The sequence below is a fragment of the Cheilinus undulatus genome, linkage group 9 (genome assembly GCF_018320785.1).
Source record: "Cheilinus undulatus linkage group 9, ASM1832078v1, whole genome shotgun sequence".
In the NCBI taxonomy this organism is placed as follows: Eukaryota; Metazoa; Chordata; class Actinopteri; order Labriformes; family Labridae; genus Cheilinus; species Cheilinus undulatus.
Genome location: NC_054873.1, coordinates 1,683,586 through 1,698,581, shown reverse-complemented (window position 1 = coordinate 1,698,581; position 14,996 = coordinate 1,683,586). Strand labels below are relative to the sequence as shown.

The 14,996-nt window shown below is 42.5% G+C and overlaps 1 protein-coding gene across 3 annotated transcripts in view; it reads left to right on the top strand.

The window, feature by feature from the left end:
- The window catches only part of LOC121514979 (zinc finger protein 609-like), a 57,216-nt gene that overhangs the window by 22,143 nt on the left and 20,077 nt on the right, over positions 1 to 14,996 (top strand). For all 3 annotated transcript variants that reach the window (XM_041795479.1, XM_041795481.1, XM_041795480.1), the window contains one exon: positions 7,352 to 8,188. In XM_041795479.1, the coding sequence (XP_041651413.1) occupies positions 7,472 to 8,188 (717 nt within the window). In that variant the 5' untranslated portion in view covers positions 7,352 to 7,471. The remainder of the gene's footprint in view (positions 1 to 7,351; positions 8,189 to 14,996) is intronic.

Here is a 14,996-nt window from a genome sequence, read left to right as displayed (position 1 = left end):
CTACAGACCTCCAAACTTCATATGGCCTTCAGATTAGCTCAAGAACAGTGGTAGAGAGCTTCATGGAATGGGTTTCCATGGCCGAGCAGCTGCATCCAAGCCATACATCACCAAGTGCAATGCAAAGCATCAATGCAGTGGTGTAAAGCACCGGCCACTGGACTCTAAAGCAGTGGAGACGCCTTCTCTGGAGTGAACAATTGCGCTTCTCCATCTGGCAATCTGATGGACCAGTCTGGGTGTGGCGGTTGCCAGGAGAACGGTCATGTCTGACTGCATTGTGCCAAGTATAAAGTTTGGTGGAGGGGGGATTATGGTGTGGGCTTGTTTTTCAGGAGCTGGGCTTGGCCCCTTAGTTCCAGTCAAAGGAACTCTGAATGCTTCAGCATACCAAGAGATTCTGGACAATTCCATGCTCCCAACTTTGTGGGAACAGTTTGGGGATGGCCCCTTCCTGTTCCAACATGACTGTGCACCAGTGCACAAAGCAAGGTCCATAAAGACATGGATGAGAGAGTTTGGTGTGGATCAACTTGACTGGCCTGCACAGAGTCCTGACCTCAACCCCATAGAACACCTTTGGGATGAATTAGAGCGGAGACTGAGAGCCAGGCCTTCTGGTCCAACATCAGTGTGTGACCTCACAGATGCGCTTCTGGAAGAATGGTCAAAAATTCTCATAAATACACTCCTAAACTTTGTGGAAAGCCTTCCCAGAAGAGGTGAAGCTGTTATAGCTGCAATGGGTGGACCGACATCATATTAAACCCTATGGATTAAGAATGGGAGGTCACTTTAGTTATATGCCAGTCAAGGCAAGTGAGCAAATACTTTTGGCAGTATAGTGTAGATTAGTGAAGCTGCTTCAGTCTCTGTGCTGACAGCGCACTGAGAGGCTGCTGGAGGCGTCTGAGAGCATCACAGAGGGACACAGATCGGCTGCTTCAGACTTTGTGCAGTTTTAAGTGATGAGCACGTTGCACAAACTGTCTGATAAAAGCTAGCTTTAATTTTAGACTGAAGGAGTTATATTTATGATTTATTTTGTATCTGTGTGCAGCCACTGCAAAGAATCATTGGCACATGGAGACTGAGCAGCTATTTCTGGGGAATAATGTCCTGTTTATATTCAATTTGCCTTTTCACAAAAAGAGTAACAGCCTCATGCTGTTAAAGAGTTAGAGAGGATGAGGAGAGCAGCTGGTGAACACTCTGTAGTATTAGAGATTTTACAGGACACTTAGTGACCGGAGGTCTGAATTAGTTAAAGATACTTGGCCTAAATATAGTCTGATAGGGTACTTAATAATAATAATGATAATAATAATACATGATGATTAACCAAGGTAAAGTCAGTCATATTACCTTTTCACCACTATTATTATCACAGGAGTTAAATCTGTCTGATGCCAGCAGCTCCACGTTTGCAGTTGTTGTACCTGGTGGAGGAGGATGTGATCATCATATCAAGTTTTCCTTTCTTGTTCCATTATTATAATTCATTAAATTAAATGCAGTGTTTTCACATCTGAACGTTAGACTAGAATGGACTGAAGTTGTGTGGGTGTGGATGTTGCATAAGCGTGTAGTAATGATCAGAAACCCTGCGGAGCAGACAAAAATGCACAGGGATCCACTGGGCAGCAGTTTAACAACTGCATATCTGCTGTTTCTTAAAGCTACTACATGCTGGTACTAAGGGCAAAAAGTCAACCTCCGCTCCTAACATCTATTTTTCTGCATGCCCATCAGGTGCTAACCACAAATGTGTGCATGTTTTAGTTCCCTTTCTTACCTAACCGTTCTGCAGCTCTGCGGTGCCATCATCAGCAGACGGCGGCAGGTTCAGGGTTAAATCAGAGACAGATTTAGAGCAGGACGGCCGTGTGCAACATGATCCGTACTTCTGTGACCTCAGGTCTGTCCTGCAGAGCTGACGTCGTGTTGACATGTCTGCTGCTGTGTCTCCATCACATTGATTTCATGGTTCCATGTTGACTTGTTTGGACACAGCAGCAGTGCAGCTTTCACTCCAGAGCTGGACGTGATCGAGACGTTTCCCTGGAGATGTGCTCCAGCTTTACTGTCTGTCTGAATCTATATTTTTGGAGCTGACAGAGACTTGAACAGTGTTAAATCCTCCTCTTCTGTATTCTGTCGATGATTTAACCTCACACAGACATTTATTACTGAGTATAAAAGCACAGAGGAGGTATTTCGTATTTATAGACTCTCCTCATTTCTTCTCCTGTTTATTATGTTCTCTCTCTGGGCTCTGCTCACTGTAAACCTGGAGTGAGTCTTTGGCAGACACGCTGTGAGCAGGTAACAGCCAGTGTACTTCATGTAGAGACACCGTATAAACACCCAACAGGCAGCTGGAGGAGAGAGAGCGGTCAGGGGATTACAAGATTTACAGAAGGCTGAAAACACAACGGTAAAGGTGGTTTGAGGTGGGCTGAAGGGTGAGATGAGGCCAGTTTAGTCCTGACACAGACAGCAGAGTAGCAGCTATTTAAACTACACATTGGTTCATTTTTAAAACTAATAGTTAAGGCAGACATGGGCGTTTAATGCCTAAATGTGTTGCATTTATTCCAGAAATAAAGCATAGACCAGTGATACATTTCAACTTAACTTTTCATTTATTCAATTTTTTTGCCACGGTTTTGACACCTGTGGATGATTTCTGCCACCTGTAACTTATTTTTTTACCACTTCTCACCCTTTTTTGCCACTTTCCCCCAGTGTTTGCCACTTTTGGCCCATTTTTGCCACTTCTTTTTGTCACTCTTAACCCATTTTGACCCTTTTATCCTGCTTTTTGCAATTTTTTGGGCCTATTTCTGCCAATTCTCACCCATTTAAGCTGTCCTTTGCAGTTAAATTCCACTTTATTCCTGATTTTCCACCTTTTTTCTGATTTTTGCCCATTGTAGTCACTTATCACTCTTTTTGTCATGTTTTTGCCACTTTGGGACTATTTCTGCCACCTGTAACTTTTTTTTTTGCCATTTCTCACCCATTTTTGCCACTTTTTCCACAGTGTTTGCCCCTTTTTGCCCATTTTTGCCACTTCTGCCCATCTAAGCTTTCTTTTGCAAATGAATGCGGTCTTTTGTCCATTTTTGCACCTTTTTTTCAGATTTTTGCCACTTTTTGACGTTTTTTGCCACCTTAACTTATTTTTTTGGTCACTTCCCACCCATTTTTGCCACATTCTGCTCTTGATCGCCACTTTTCTCCTAGTGTCTGTTGCTTTTTGACCACTTTTGCCACCTTTAACTTATTTAAATTTCCACTTTTCACCACTTAGACTGTGGCTCTCTGGTTGAGCAGGGTTGAGTAACACTGGCATAGAGGTATGTAGGAAATATAAAGTTTGCTGTTTGCTCTATTGTTCCAGATGTCGACCAGAAGTCCAGGCGGAGGATTTGTGTCGTCAAAGAAGGTCTTTAACTGTAGAGTGATGGGAAACACTGCAGATAGATTAGCAATATTTAAGTAAACAGACAATGCTCGTTTTCAGTTCAAAATAAGACAGAAGATCTTCAGGCTTTTGATTCTAAAGCCTCTAAATCTTTAACACTCCTCTGTGGTGTTCCTCCATGCGGTGGATTCTGAGTCAGGAGAAATGATGACAGGAACATCTTTAGTTTACATTTTTTCCAGCTTAGTTCCACTTTGAGGACTTAGTGAGACAGAGGAAACTAGAGGTAAGCAGCAGAGAATACACTCAGTAAAGCCTCCTCGTGGTTTTGTTAAACGGCGCTGAAGTCGCTCTGTCAGCCTGCAGAAACCAGCAGAATCAGTCCCATCAGACACAGCAGTGCTTCCTCAGCCTCCTCCTCTTCATCTCCCTGCTTCTCTGGGTCTGGTGTTGTAAATCTCCAGCTGCTCTGACAGCATGTTAATAACCGAGCGAGAACTGGGCCTGACTGGGACCCGTAGTTTATAACCCGTCACGATCAGAAGACGCTGGCAGGCTTGAATGTGTTGAGTTGTGAGAGCAGCCGAGCCAAGTTTCCATCAGAGCGGATCTGATGATTTGTTCTGCAGGTCGGAGCATCCTGGCACGTCTCTGTAGAGAAGCTCTGAGCATTTAATCAGCCTGTGTTTGTTAAACTGCTAATTCATAACCAGAGTTAGCCTGAGACACTTTAGAAGAGGGCAGGGCTAGACCCTACTCTTTGTTCTAATATTATAAAGACCCAACATGAATCTATGAAACATTTATCTGTCATTGGAGAGGAAAAGCTTCCTTTAGCAGGCAGAAACCTGCAGAACCAGACTAGTGTTGAACAGCTGTGTGCTGATGTTTGGGATAGAGAGGGAGCGTTCAAGGCATGGTGCAGCTAGAGATGGGTAGTAGTTGATGTAGCTGCCATGCTGTGGTTGTTTCATTGCCCATGCATAAACTTTTAGACCACAGCTGATTTAGCCTTACATTTCTAACTGAGCGTCCTGGGTTTGTCTAATATACTTGGTGAGAAATAAGAAAATAATAAACTCTACATAGAGGTGTACCTTCTCCAGCCACAGCCCTGGCTTTATCAGCACATTTGGCTATATCACAGCAACAGTAATAGGTTTATGACAGCTACGGTAACTCTCAAGGGACACAAAAGCCCAACAAACATTAGCCCTGTTGGTGTCGATTAGTATTGATTTTGTTGGTAGTTTTATTAGATTAGCCTGCCAGCGATGAAACGGATGGCATTGAGTTTTGTTGAAGGCTGCCGTGATCCAATGGCGTTTGTCAAGGTGACGTAAAAGCCACCATCACAGCTAACAACAGCTTCAGGAGTAACTGTTACTACAGATGGTGGAAAGATCTCTCCATGGAGTCAGATGTAGTCAGTAGGGGTGGGAATCTTTATGCACCTAATAATTTGATTTTAAATTGATTATTGATGTATTTTTACCTCCGCCAAGGAGGTTATGGGATCGGGTCGGTTTATTTGTTAGTTTGTTAGCAACATAACTCAAAACGTTGTGGATGGATTTTGATGAAATTTTCAGGAAATGTCAGAAATGGCATAAGAAAGAACTGATTCGATTTTGGGAGTGATCCGGATCACTGTCTGGATCCAGGAATTTTTTGAAGGATTCTGTACTAATGGGAGATAGGGCAAATGGCGGAGGTCTGCGCTGTTACCACTTTACACCAGGAGATGGCGGACATGAGTAACTTCAATCCCAGCAGCATTTTTGGGTGTGTTTCTATTCAAAGTTTTGGAGTTTATAGAGTTTGAAAGACGTACGCTCGGTCGAGGAGACAAGTCGGAGTGTAACAGAGAGAAAGACAGTGAATTGTAGCGAGAATACTCACAATGCTGGGAGGAATAGAGGAATATTCACCCTCTTCCATGACTTCCAGTTGTCCTGTGAGACCATAGGTGAGACTGTCAGCGCATCTGTTGGCATCAGCAGGCAATGCTTTCACCATGACAGTCCACTGTAGCGAAGCCAATGCTTTGCCTCACCATGTTTCTGCACCACCGGGAAGGGAGTAATCGGTGAATGCAGTGGTGGGGGGCACATGGGGACTGATCCAGGGATTTGATACAGGATTCTTCACTATTGGGAGATAGGACTAATGGCAGAGGTCTGTGCTCTCTGAGTGCTTTTCTATTGATGCATGTTTTTTAAGAACATATCTGTTGTTCTCACTTTGACCACTGACTTTTCATAAAGACAGTAAATTTGTAGTAAGAGAAAAAGAGATACATTTACTTCCATATTCCTTTATTAAACTAATGAAAGACTTGTGTAAACTGGAAAGTTGATGCCTCCTTTCCTTGTAACATAACCGGAATTACAAACATAAAAATGTCCTTTTTCACAAACAGCTGTTAGTCTGTGTCTTGCTGTTATGTTCAAAGACTAATAAAGCATTCAGACAAAAAAGTGCCAATTTATAGAAAACAATCAATATAAAATTATGTTGCAATATTTAACAACAGTGCTTTCAGACCTATGTTGTATTAACTAACACTAGCTTAACAAAAGGCTGCCATTAGTCACAAATAAATAAGACTTTGTCCTGCAACGATTCTCTGAAAAAGAGGACAAAAATAATGTCCTTCCAAAACAGCTTGTGAGGTTCATGGCTACAGGAACTATAAAAAAAAACCACAGCAAACGTTAAGCATGTTTGCTGTGAGTGACTGAAATGCAGATTTACAAGAACGAGCTGATCTAAATGTTCAGATGCTAGTGTGCTACAGTAGTTGTTTACTTCCTCCTTAGCCCTTGCAGGGCTGTACAGCTTAGCTCTCATTCATTGCTATTGTTTGGGGCAGCTATGACATTAGCTTCCAGTCATCAGAGATGAAATGCGCAGTTATCGTTACTAAAGATTTAGTGGCAATTGATGTCCATGCATCCCATGCTACTGCTATCCTACCCGCTTACAGCAGCGATGCCATGGCCTGTTTTGGTTTCGTTGTAAAGCGTTGGGATGGCCGTATGTAGCAGCGCTCGAAAGCCCTGGTTCTCCACGACTGAATATGGCGTAAATCTTAGTCAATAAATGTTGGGAGGTTGGGAGCTTTGTTAGGACATGTTCGACTGCTCTCTGGTTAGCAGAGGCACTTTTAGCAACAGCAGCTGCGCCGGTTTTCCTTCCTCCTCCGGGTGGACGTGAACTATATGGCTTCTAGTCTTCATTGTGTTTCTGAAGTGCTTTCATTTGGCAAGGCAGAGCTACATACGGCGTGGCTCCTGTCCAATTCAGTGACACCGCCAATGTTAAAGAAGCCGAGGTGCTTCTAAACGGTAGATCAGAAACCACATGGAGCTGGTCTGATCTCCCAGTCACCCATGCTTCTTTGTGATGTGCTCCCTTTAAAGTGTCTGTGTGAAAACGCGCTGCAAATACCAGTTCCGCCCTTTAAACGGCACCTCAAATTTTGATTATCGATTATTTGACATTGATGAATCGATTCAGAATCGTCCACCTCCGAATCGCGATGCATCTAAGAATCAATTTTTTTTGTCCCACCTCTAGTAGTTAGCTAGTTTGACTCAGAGATGCATGTTCTGGTCTGTAGAGGAGGTGATGGCTGAGTAAGTTTGGATCATCTCATTCATGCTACGTCTCTCTGTGTTGATGCTTTCTTTTAATCATATGGTTAAAAAACCCTGAGTCACATTATCATCTCTGGTTATTTCAGTCCAGAAAAGGCCTGGTTTAAGCCAATGATGGAGTGTTGTATTAATTAAAAGACTAGAAAACATTAGTAGATTTGAGTCTTTGAGTTGAGGTTGTTGCACAGCAGAGGTGTTTCTCCTGATATAAAGCTTGCAGGCTTCTCTGTTTCTAACCTTCTCTGTTTCCTCTCTTCAGGAGGAGATGTGGGGAGCAGGGAGGAGGCGCGGGGTCCTACCCTGAGGAGGCGTCCTGCGGCTGGGAGGAGCACGGCCCTCCTGCAGCCCTCCTGCGGCGCTCCGGGACGCTCCTACTAAGATGTCCCTCAGCAGCGGCCCTGCAGGCGGGAAAGGTGTGGACTCCAACGCGGTGGACACATACGACAGCGGCGATGAGTGGGATATCGGTGTTGGGAATCTGATCATTGACCTGGATGCCGACTTGGAGAAAGACAAATTAGAAATGTCGAGCAGTAAAGAGGGAGGGGGCATGGCGGCCCCTCCCAGCGCCGTGGCTGCTTTACCTGATAATATAAAGTTTGTTAGTCCTGTAGCCGCCGCGCAGGGCAAAGAGAGTAAATCCAAATCCAAGCGTAGTAAAAACTCTAAGGAGAGCGTGAAGGCCCCCGTCTCAGACGGAGCCAAGAAGGAGGTGCAGGGTCGGACCCCAGGAGACCCGCCCCCCCAGAACCCTAACTCTACCCCCACTAAGGGAACTGACAAGTCCAGTAAACCCTCCAGAAACCTCCCCGCAGTGAAGAAGGACAAAGATGTGGTGTCTGGGAAATCTAAGAAGGAGAAAATGGACGTAGGAGCCACAGGAGTGGTCAACACTGAGAAAGAGACTGTGGCCCCCATCCTGCCACTGGGGGCCCCTCGTAGCGGTCCTTTCGAGGGCCAACAAAACCCGGAGTTGGCTGCTGCCGAGCAGCTCGGGAATATGGCTCTGGACTCTGCAGGGATTGGCCAACCAGCAGACCCGGAGGAGGTGGACAACGGAGACTGCAGGAACCTGAAGAAGGTGGTCGGCGTGAAGGTAAGAAGGAGCACAAGTGCTTTTAGTATTCAGGATGTTTGAGCAGTCTTAACCCTTCATTTAGCTCACTCAGGTGTGTCTTATGGCTCTTAAATCACACCTTCCTCACATTTATTTCCATTCCTGTGTGTCTCTTTTTAAAAGTTGGAAAGTCTCCTGTTACCTGACTAATGTCAGACCTTTCTTAGGCCTCTCTTATCGGAACAGTTGGATCTTCAAGGCTTGTTATGAGTAGCATTTGATCTCGAGTTTCTGTGAGATCTCTGGCCTATTAAAATTAAATCTGGGTAGTATTTCCTCTTAGGTTACTGTAGTGTTTATCTGTAGAGCACGGAGCGTCAACTGGCGGCTCAGGGGCCACATCAAGGCCCCCCAAAGCTTCCTGTCTGGCCCCCGAAAGATTGTTAAATTCAGAAAAGGAAGAAAAGAAGATTTTAAGAGTATCTTTTGGCTTTAAATTTCTGCAGCTGTTAAATCCATCCCACAAAAAAGTAACACTGAAATAGTTTTAGAATGACTTAACATTTGACCTGTTTTTTATAGAGATTTACTGTATTTAAAAAAAGGGTTAAGGTGGGGAGAAGTGCTGCAAAAATGACCAGATAAAGTGGTGAAAAGAGGTTAAAATGTGACAACAAGAATGGTAAAAGAGGAAAAAAGGCACAAAAGTTATCAAAAATTGGTTACAAATGACAAAAAGTAGTGCAAGAAAGTAATGAAAAGGGTTTAAAAAGTGGCAAAAATAGAAGAAAAGTGGCAAAAATTGATAACAGTGGCACAAAGATAAAACAAGCAAGAAAAGTGCTTTGGATTAAAATCTTGAAAAAAAATGGGTTAAAAAGGCAAAAAGGGGCAAAAGTTTCAACAATGAGTTAAAAGTCGAAAAAAAATAGTTTTAAAGATGCAAAAAATGTTGAAAAAAAAAAAAAAGTAATAAAAAGCCAGTTAAAAATTGGAAAAAAAGAAAAATGGCAAAAATTGATAAAAGAGGGGATAAAACATGCAGGAAAAATGGTATGAATTGGGTTAAAATCTTTCAAAAATTGTGTTATAGAGGTAAAAAGTATCTACAATGGGTTAAAAGTGGGAAAAATTGGTATAAAAATACAAAAATTGTTGAAAAAAACATAATGAAAAGAGGTTAAAAAGTGGAAAAAATAGAAGAAAAGTGGCAAAAATCGATAACGGTGTCACAAACGGGATAAAACACGCAGGAAAAGTGGTTTAAATTGGGTTAAAATCTCTCAAAAATTGTGTTAAAGAGGCAAAAGGGAGCAAAAGGGGCAATAATGGGTAAATACTGGTGCTAAATGATAATTGTGGAGGGCCCGTTCTCTTGGATTTTCAGGGGTCTGGCTGATTCTGTTGCCAGGTGTTGTTGCCTGCTGCGTTAGAGATAATAGGGATGGATCTCACTGGTAATGCCTTAAATAACATAAACTATTTCTTTATTTTTGTGTATTTGAAAGTCCGGCCCCCAGAGTCTCTGTTGAGACTAAATCCGGCCCTTGTGCAGATGTACTTGATGACCCCTGCTGTAGAGATTTAATATCTGCTTTTTCAGGTAAACCATGTTGTTTCTTGGATTTTACATCTTTATATTTTGGTTCATTTAGTGATTGATAAGAGTATTTTTGTCCATCAGTAGTATTTTATGCAAGGAAAGAAAAGGTTTAATGATGCTGGACACCATAGGCTGGTCAAAGATCTGCCCAGGTCCTCACTCTCTCCTCCTTCGTCCTGTCAGCGGCTCAGCATCCAGCTCATATCTCCTCCACAGCTGCTGTTCAGCCAGTCTTTCTTCATCATCTTATAAATTTTGCTCTGCTCAGAGGTTTGCAGGCTGCCAAATGTGGTGCTGGCCTGCAGCGCTCAGCCTCTCAGAGCTGTCTGTTATCCAGCTCTCTGCCGCTCTGCTGCCAAGTTCCAGCACTTGTGCTCCGTTCCCTGCTTCCAGCTGGACGACCTCCTCCGTCCGTCCGTCACGCACACTTCACTGCCGTCACCTCTGAGCTCTCAGATAAAGCGGACGTGACCTGGCCGCCTGCTGGTGTCAGAGATTGTTGACCTTTTAATGGCTCAGCCTCTAAAACCTTTAAACTGTCTTCTATCTGGGTGAAATAAATCTGCTTCAGCTGTGATGGAAAAATCCTCCCAGCCTTCTTCTGTCTGTGATACTGAGCACACTGAACGGTTTACTCTCAGTGAAATGAAGGAGGAATATCTGGAGCTGATCGTTCAGTCTCTGCCACAGGAAAAGATCACAGCTACGTCGCTCTCTACAAAGATATTAGAGTTTATTGACAACTAGGGCTATCGTCTGGTAGTTATAGACCTCCATGAGGTATACTAGTGGTGAAAAGTGGCAGAAATGGGTTAAAGTGGCAATAAAATAGTCGTGAAACGGTCAAAAAGCAACTAAGAAGTGGTAAAAAATGATTTAAAGAAAACAAGTTACAAGTGGCAAAAATGGTCAAAAATACAGTAAAATGTGGCAAAAATGAGTGAAAAGAGACTAAAATGGACAAAAGTGCCATTTAAAAAAAGGCAGCTTAAATAGCAAAAAGCAGAACAAAAAAAAAAAAAACAGGTAAAAAGGGGCAAAAGAGGTGGCAAACTTGGGCTTAAAAAGCTGTAAAGATAAAGCGGGGGGGGGGGGATTGCCAATAAGGGCAATGGAAATATACAAACAAAAAATAAAGGATGACAATTTAAGCCAACTGTACAAGAGTGGGAAACTGATTGATGTGGCTTGCAATGTATAATTTCTGAGGTTGAAGTTGACCTTTTTAAGGTTTTTCTCCTCAGATGGAATAATGCTCCAAATGCTTGTTAGGTCTCAGTAACTAATGACAGCACACCACAGCTATTCTCGTGTATATCTAACATGGGATCTAAAAATAGCAGCGTCTCATAGAGGAGCTATTTACAGCGATCTAATCTAACCCAGTTTGTGTTTGTAGATAATGCTGCAGGAGTCCATCCCTCCAGCTGCTCCTGGATCATTTTAATCTGAGCGGCTCTTTAGGTCAGCATCTTTAAGCTCCACAGAGCAAACATCTCCACCTTTAACGACCTGCTGCTTCGGGGTTAAACACACTGATGACGTGGATTTAACTCGCCGCTGATTTAGGACTGAACAGATCGTCTCTCTGATCAGCCTGTCAGTTTAATCATGTCTACTCAAGATTTTGATTCCTTATAGTTGACTTTTAAATGAAGGGTTAACTGGTCTTTGATTCAGGGCTGGACATGCTGTCAATAAAGTTTATTCAGTTTTTTATTAAGGATTATTTACAGAGGTCCAACCATTCAATTCAAATCTACTGTAAAAATGTGATATCTAGGGCTGAACGACTTCAGAAAATTATCTAATTGGGATTTTTTTCTCTCCAATACTGCAGTTGTGATTTAACCCTTAGAGCTCACAGCTATTTTTTTCACCATTATGTCTCGTCTGTACGTTTATTCTTAAAAAGCTCATAAAACATCAACCCTGTGGTGCACAGTCAAGCTCTAAACATCTTTTTTTTTCATGACAACCTGGGCTTTAAGAATCTATCTACTACAGTAATGTCACTCACATCTTTAAAAAGTTGTAAGACTCTAAAGACAAAAGAAAAAAACAAATCAGAATTTGAAACTCACAGATTTTTGTTGATAACTCACAATAAAAAAAGTGACTAAGCATTTTCTTGCACAGACTGTTCTCCATCTCTTGGGGACAAAACAGTGAAAAATAAACATTCTGTCTAACCATTTTCAAAATATCTACATATATACAAAGAAAAAGTCCATGCACTTTTTTTGCAGTCAGATTAATTTGTGCCATTCCTTTAACCAGTAGAGCCACAACATCTTGCCATTGGAGGACAGCCCCGCCCACAATGCATTGCATGTAAACATTGCCTCAGCAAATATGGCGCTACCCACTGAAGAAAGCCAAAGTACATGATCAAAAATGGATTAAAAATGGACAAAAAAAAGCTTATTATCGGATCACAAACTGTGGATTTAGTCTTTAAAGTCCTCCTTTATAGACTAAAGCTTCACCTCCTCCACCCCAGCCTCCTCCTTTATAGACTAAAGCTTCACCTCCTCCACCCCAGCCTCCTCCTTTACAGACTAAAGCTTCACCTCCTCCACCCCAGCCTCCTCCTTTATAGACTAAAGCTTCACTTCCTCCACCCCAGCCTCCTCCTTTATAGACTAAAGCTTCACCTCCTCCACCCCAGCCTCCTCCTTTATAGACTAAAGCTTCACCTCCTCCACCCCAGCCTCCTCCTTTATAGACTAAAGCTTCTCCTCCTCCACCCCAGCCTCCTCCTTTATAGACTAAAGCTTCCCCTCCTCCACTCCAGCCTCCTCCTTTATAGACTAAAGCTTCCCCTCCTCCACTCCAGTCTCCTCCTTTATAGACTAAAGCTTCACCTCCTCCACTCCAACCTCCTCCTTCATAGCATTAAGCCTGTTGCTCCCTCATATTCAGATTCTGCCACTATGATTAATTCCTTTGAATAATTTCATTGTTTTCAGTGCACATTGTCATACCTATCTATATGGGGGTTTCTAGCTATGCACTCCCTGGAAAGTCAAAACATGCGGCTTGACTAAATGTAGGTTGTAATACAGAATGATTTCTTGCTTGAATTTGTTGAAAAATACACAGGATAAAGTACCTAGTAATAATCACATATCAAATCGCAATACTGGGGAAAATAATCACAGTTAGATTATTTTTGCAAATCGTTCAGCCCTAGTTCAAAAGGTATTAACGTTTTTCTGAACAGTGTCATTTCTTGTTATTTATTACAACTCTGTCCTTAGAGACCCCAGGAAGTCAGCCAAGTTCCGGGCTCACTAGAAAATGTTCTGTAAGAGCTACAAACGCTTTGAGGATATAATCAGAAAGGCAAAATACAGAGCTTTCACATGAAAAGACAAGTTAGTGTCTACAACTTATGGTTCAAAAGTTACCAAGCGATTTACAAAGGGTTGTGCCTGCAACACGGAGCCAATGCATGAGCTCTAAGGGTTAATATGCAAAGCGTTAAGGTTCCTCATCTTGTGTATTATTAATACACGATAAAACGATAAAATGTCTAAGTGTTCAGTTTCAGACATTTCCAGTCGAAGCAGCCTCAGCTCTGAGAGTTTATTTAAGTGTTTGAGACACGAGGACAGCTCGAGGACGAGAACTCAGACTAAACACAGAGAGTGGAAAAGACAGAAGAGTTCTGGTTGGACGTTTAAATCCTGACAGGATGTCCTACAGAGACAGGAACATTAAAACTTTCACACTGATGGTTGTTTGATGGGGAACTGTTGTTCAGGCTTGATAAACTGGTCTGTTTGCTCCAGCCTTGTGTTTTTAATGTTAGATAGAAACTGTTTGATACTCATGATTTAAAATAGATATGCTTGGTATTAATTTTGCCAATAGTTAGACTTATTTTTGCTGGTGCAGACGTAGATCTTCTTGTCCTGCTTGAGGTGGCTTTCACACCAGGGGCCCGGTCCAGATTACACTTGAGCCCAGAGTCCGGTTCGTTTTGGGCAGTGTGAATGCAAGGTGTCCCACATGAGGAGGTGGTCTCAGGTTCGATTAAGATGTGAATGCAATTGCGACCTGACCCAGGACAGGATGCGGCATCTGCTATACGACGGCATTGTAAAAACTGAACTGCTTTCCATGGTGCAGCAGTTTGTTCACATTTTTCCTCAATAAAAGGCAGAAATCACGAGAATCAAGTCAACAAACAGTCTGTTATGATTCACCTTATGAATGAACACAAGTTGGAGTCAGTGAGCTGAGATGAATAAGTCTCCTGTCACCTCAAAAACTGCTGTATCTGCACAATGCACTGTTTGTTTACATCAGGATAGTAGAGCATTAAAGCAGTGGACATTAACTGGACCTACTGTGGCCTCTAGGGCTTGGAAATTAATTGCAAATTAGATGAAATCGCAATATGGCCTGCTGCAATTTTCAAAAAGTGGTATTTAAAGGCAAAAGATAGCCTAGATGGGCAAAAAAGGGATAAAAGTGGCAAAAAATGGGTAAAAAGTTGGAAAAAAAGTGGGAAAAAGTAGGAAAAAGTGGTATTCAATTGCAAGAGATAGCCTAAATGGATAAAAACGGGCAAAAATGGGATAAAAGTGGCAAAAAAGTAGGAAGAAAGTGGCATTCAATGGCAAAAGTTTGCTTAAATGGGTGTAAAGTGAAAAAATTGTGACAAAGGACTAAAAAGTTCCCCTTTTTTAAGGTTTTCTAGGGTATAATATTTCAGATTAAGACATAAAAGAGCCACAGATAGTCACATAAGAGCCACATGAGGCTCCAGAGCCACACGTTGAGTATCACTGCTTGAAGATTTAGTTTGAAGACGCGGTTCCTACTCAAGCTGTCTCTCCTCCTGCAGCAGAGGACGACAGGCACATGTGTCTCTCCCAGTGCTTTCTGGGAAATGAAGCAGTAGAAGGAGTGTTCTGTGAAAAAGCAGCTAGGAGTGAAGCATTATGGACCCCTGACACCTTGGCTCTGCAGCCTGAGGTTCCTGGAAGTGTGGTAGAAAGAAAAGGTCACATGTCTGAACCTTACAATGGCTTCACTCACGTTTTTCTTCAGCTGGAGGTCAGAGGTTTTAAAGAGGAGCTAGAATGATCCTGAACTCTTAAAGCCTCTTGTCCTCCTTCATTGTTTATTTGGGGTTTGGTTTGTCTTCATCCCAGCATCTCTAAAAGGTTTAATTACTGAGATTATTCCAGTGAAAGATGAAGACCTCTTCCTTCTCAGACCTCTCTTCAC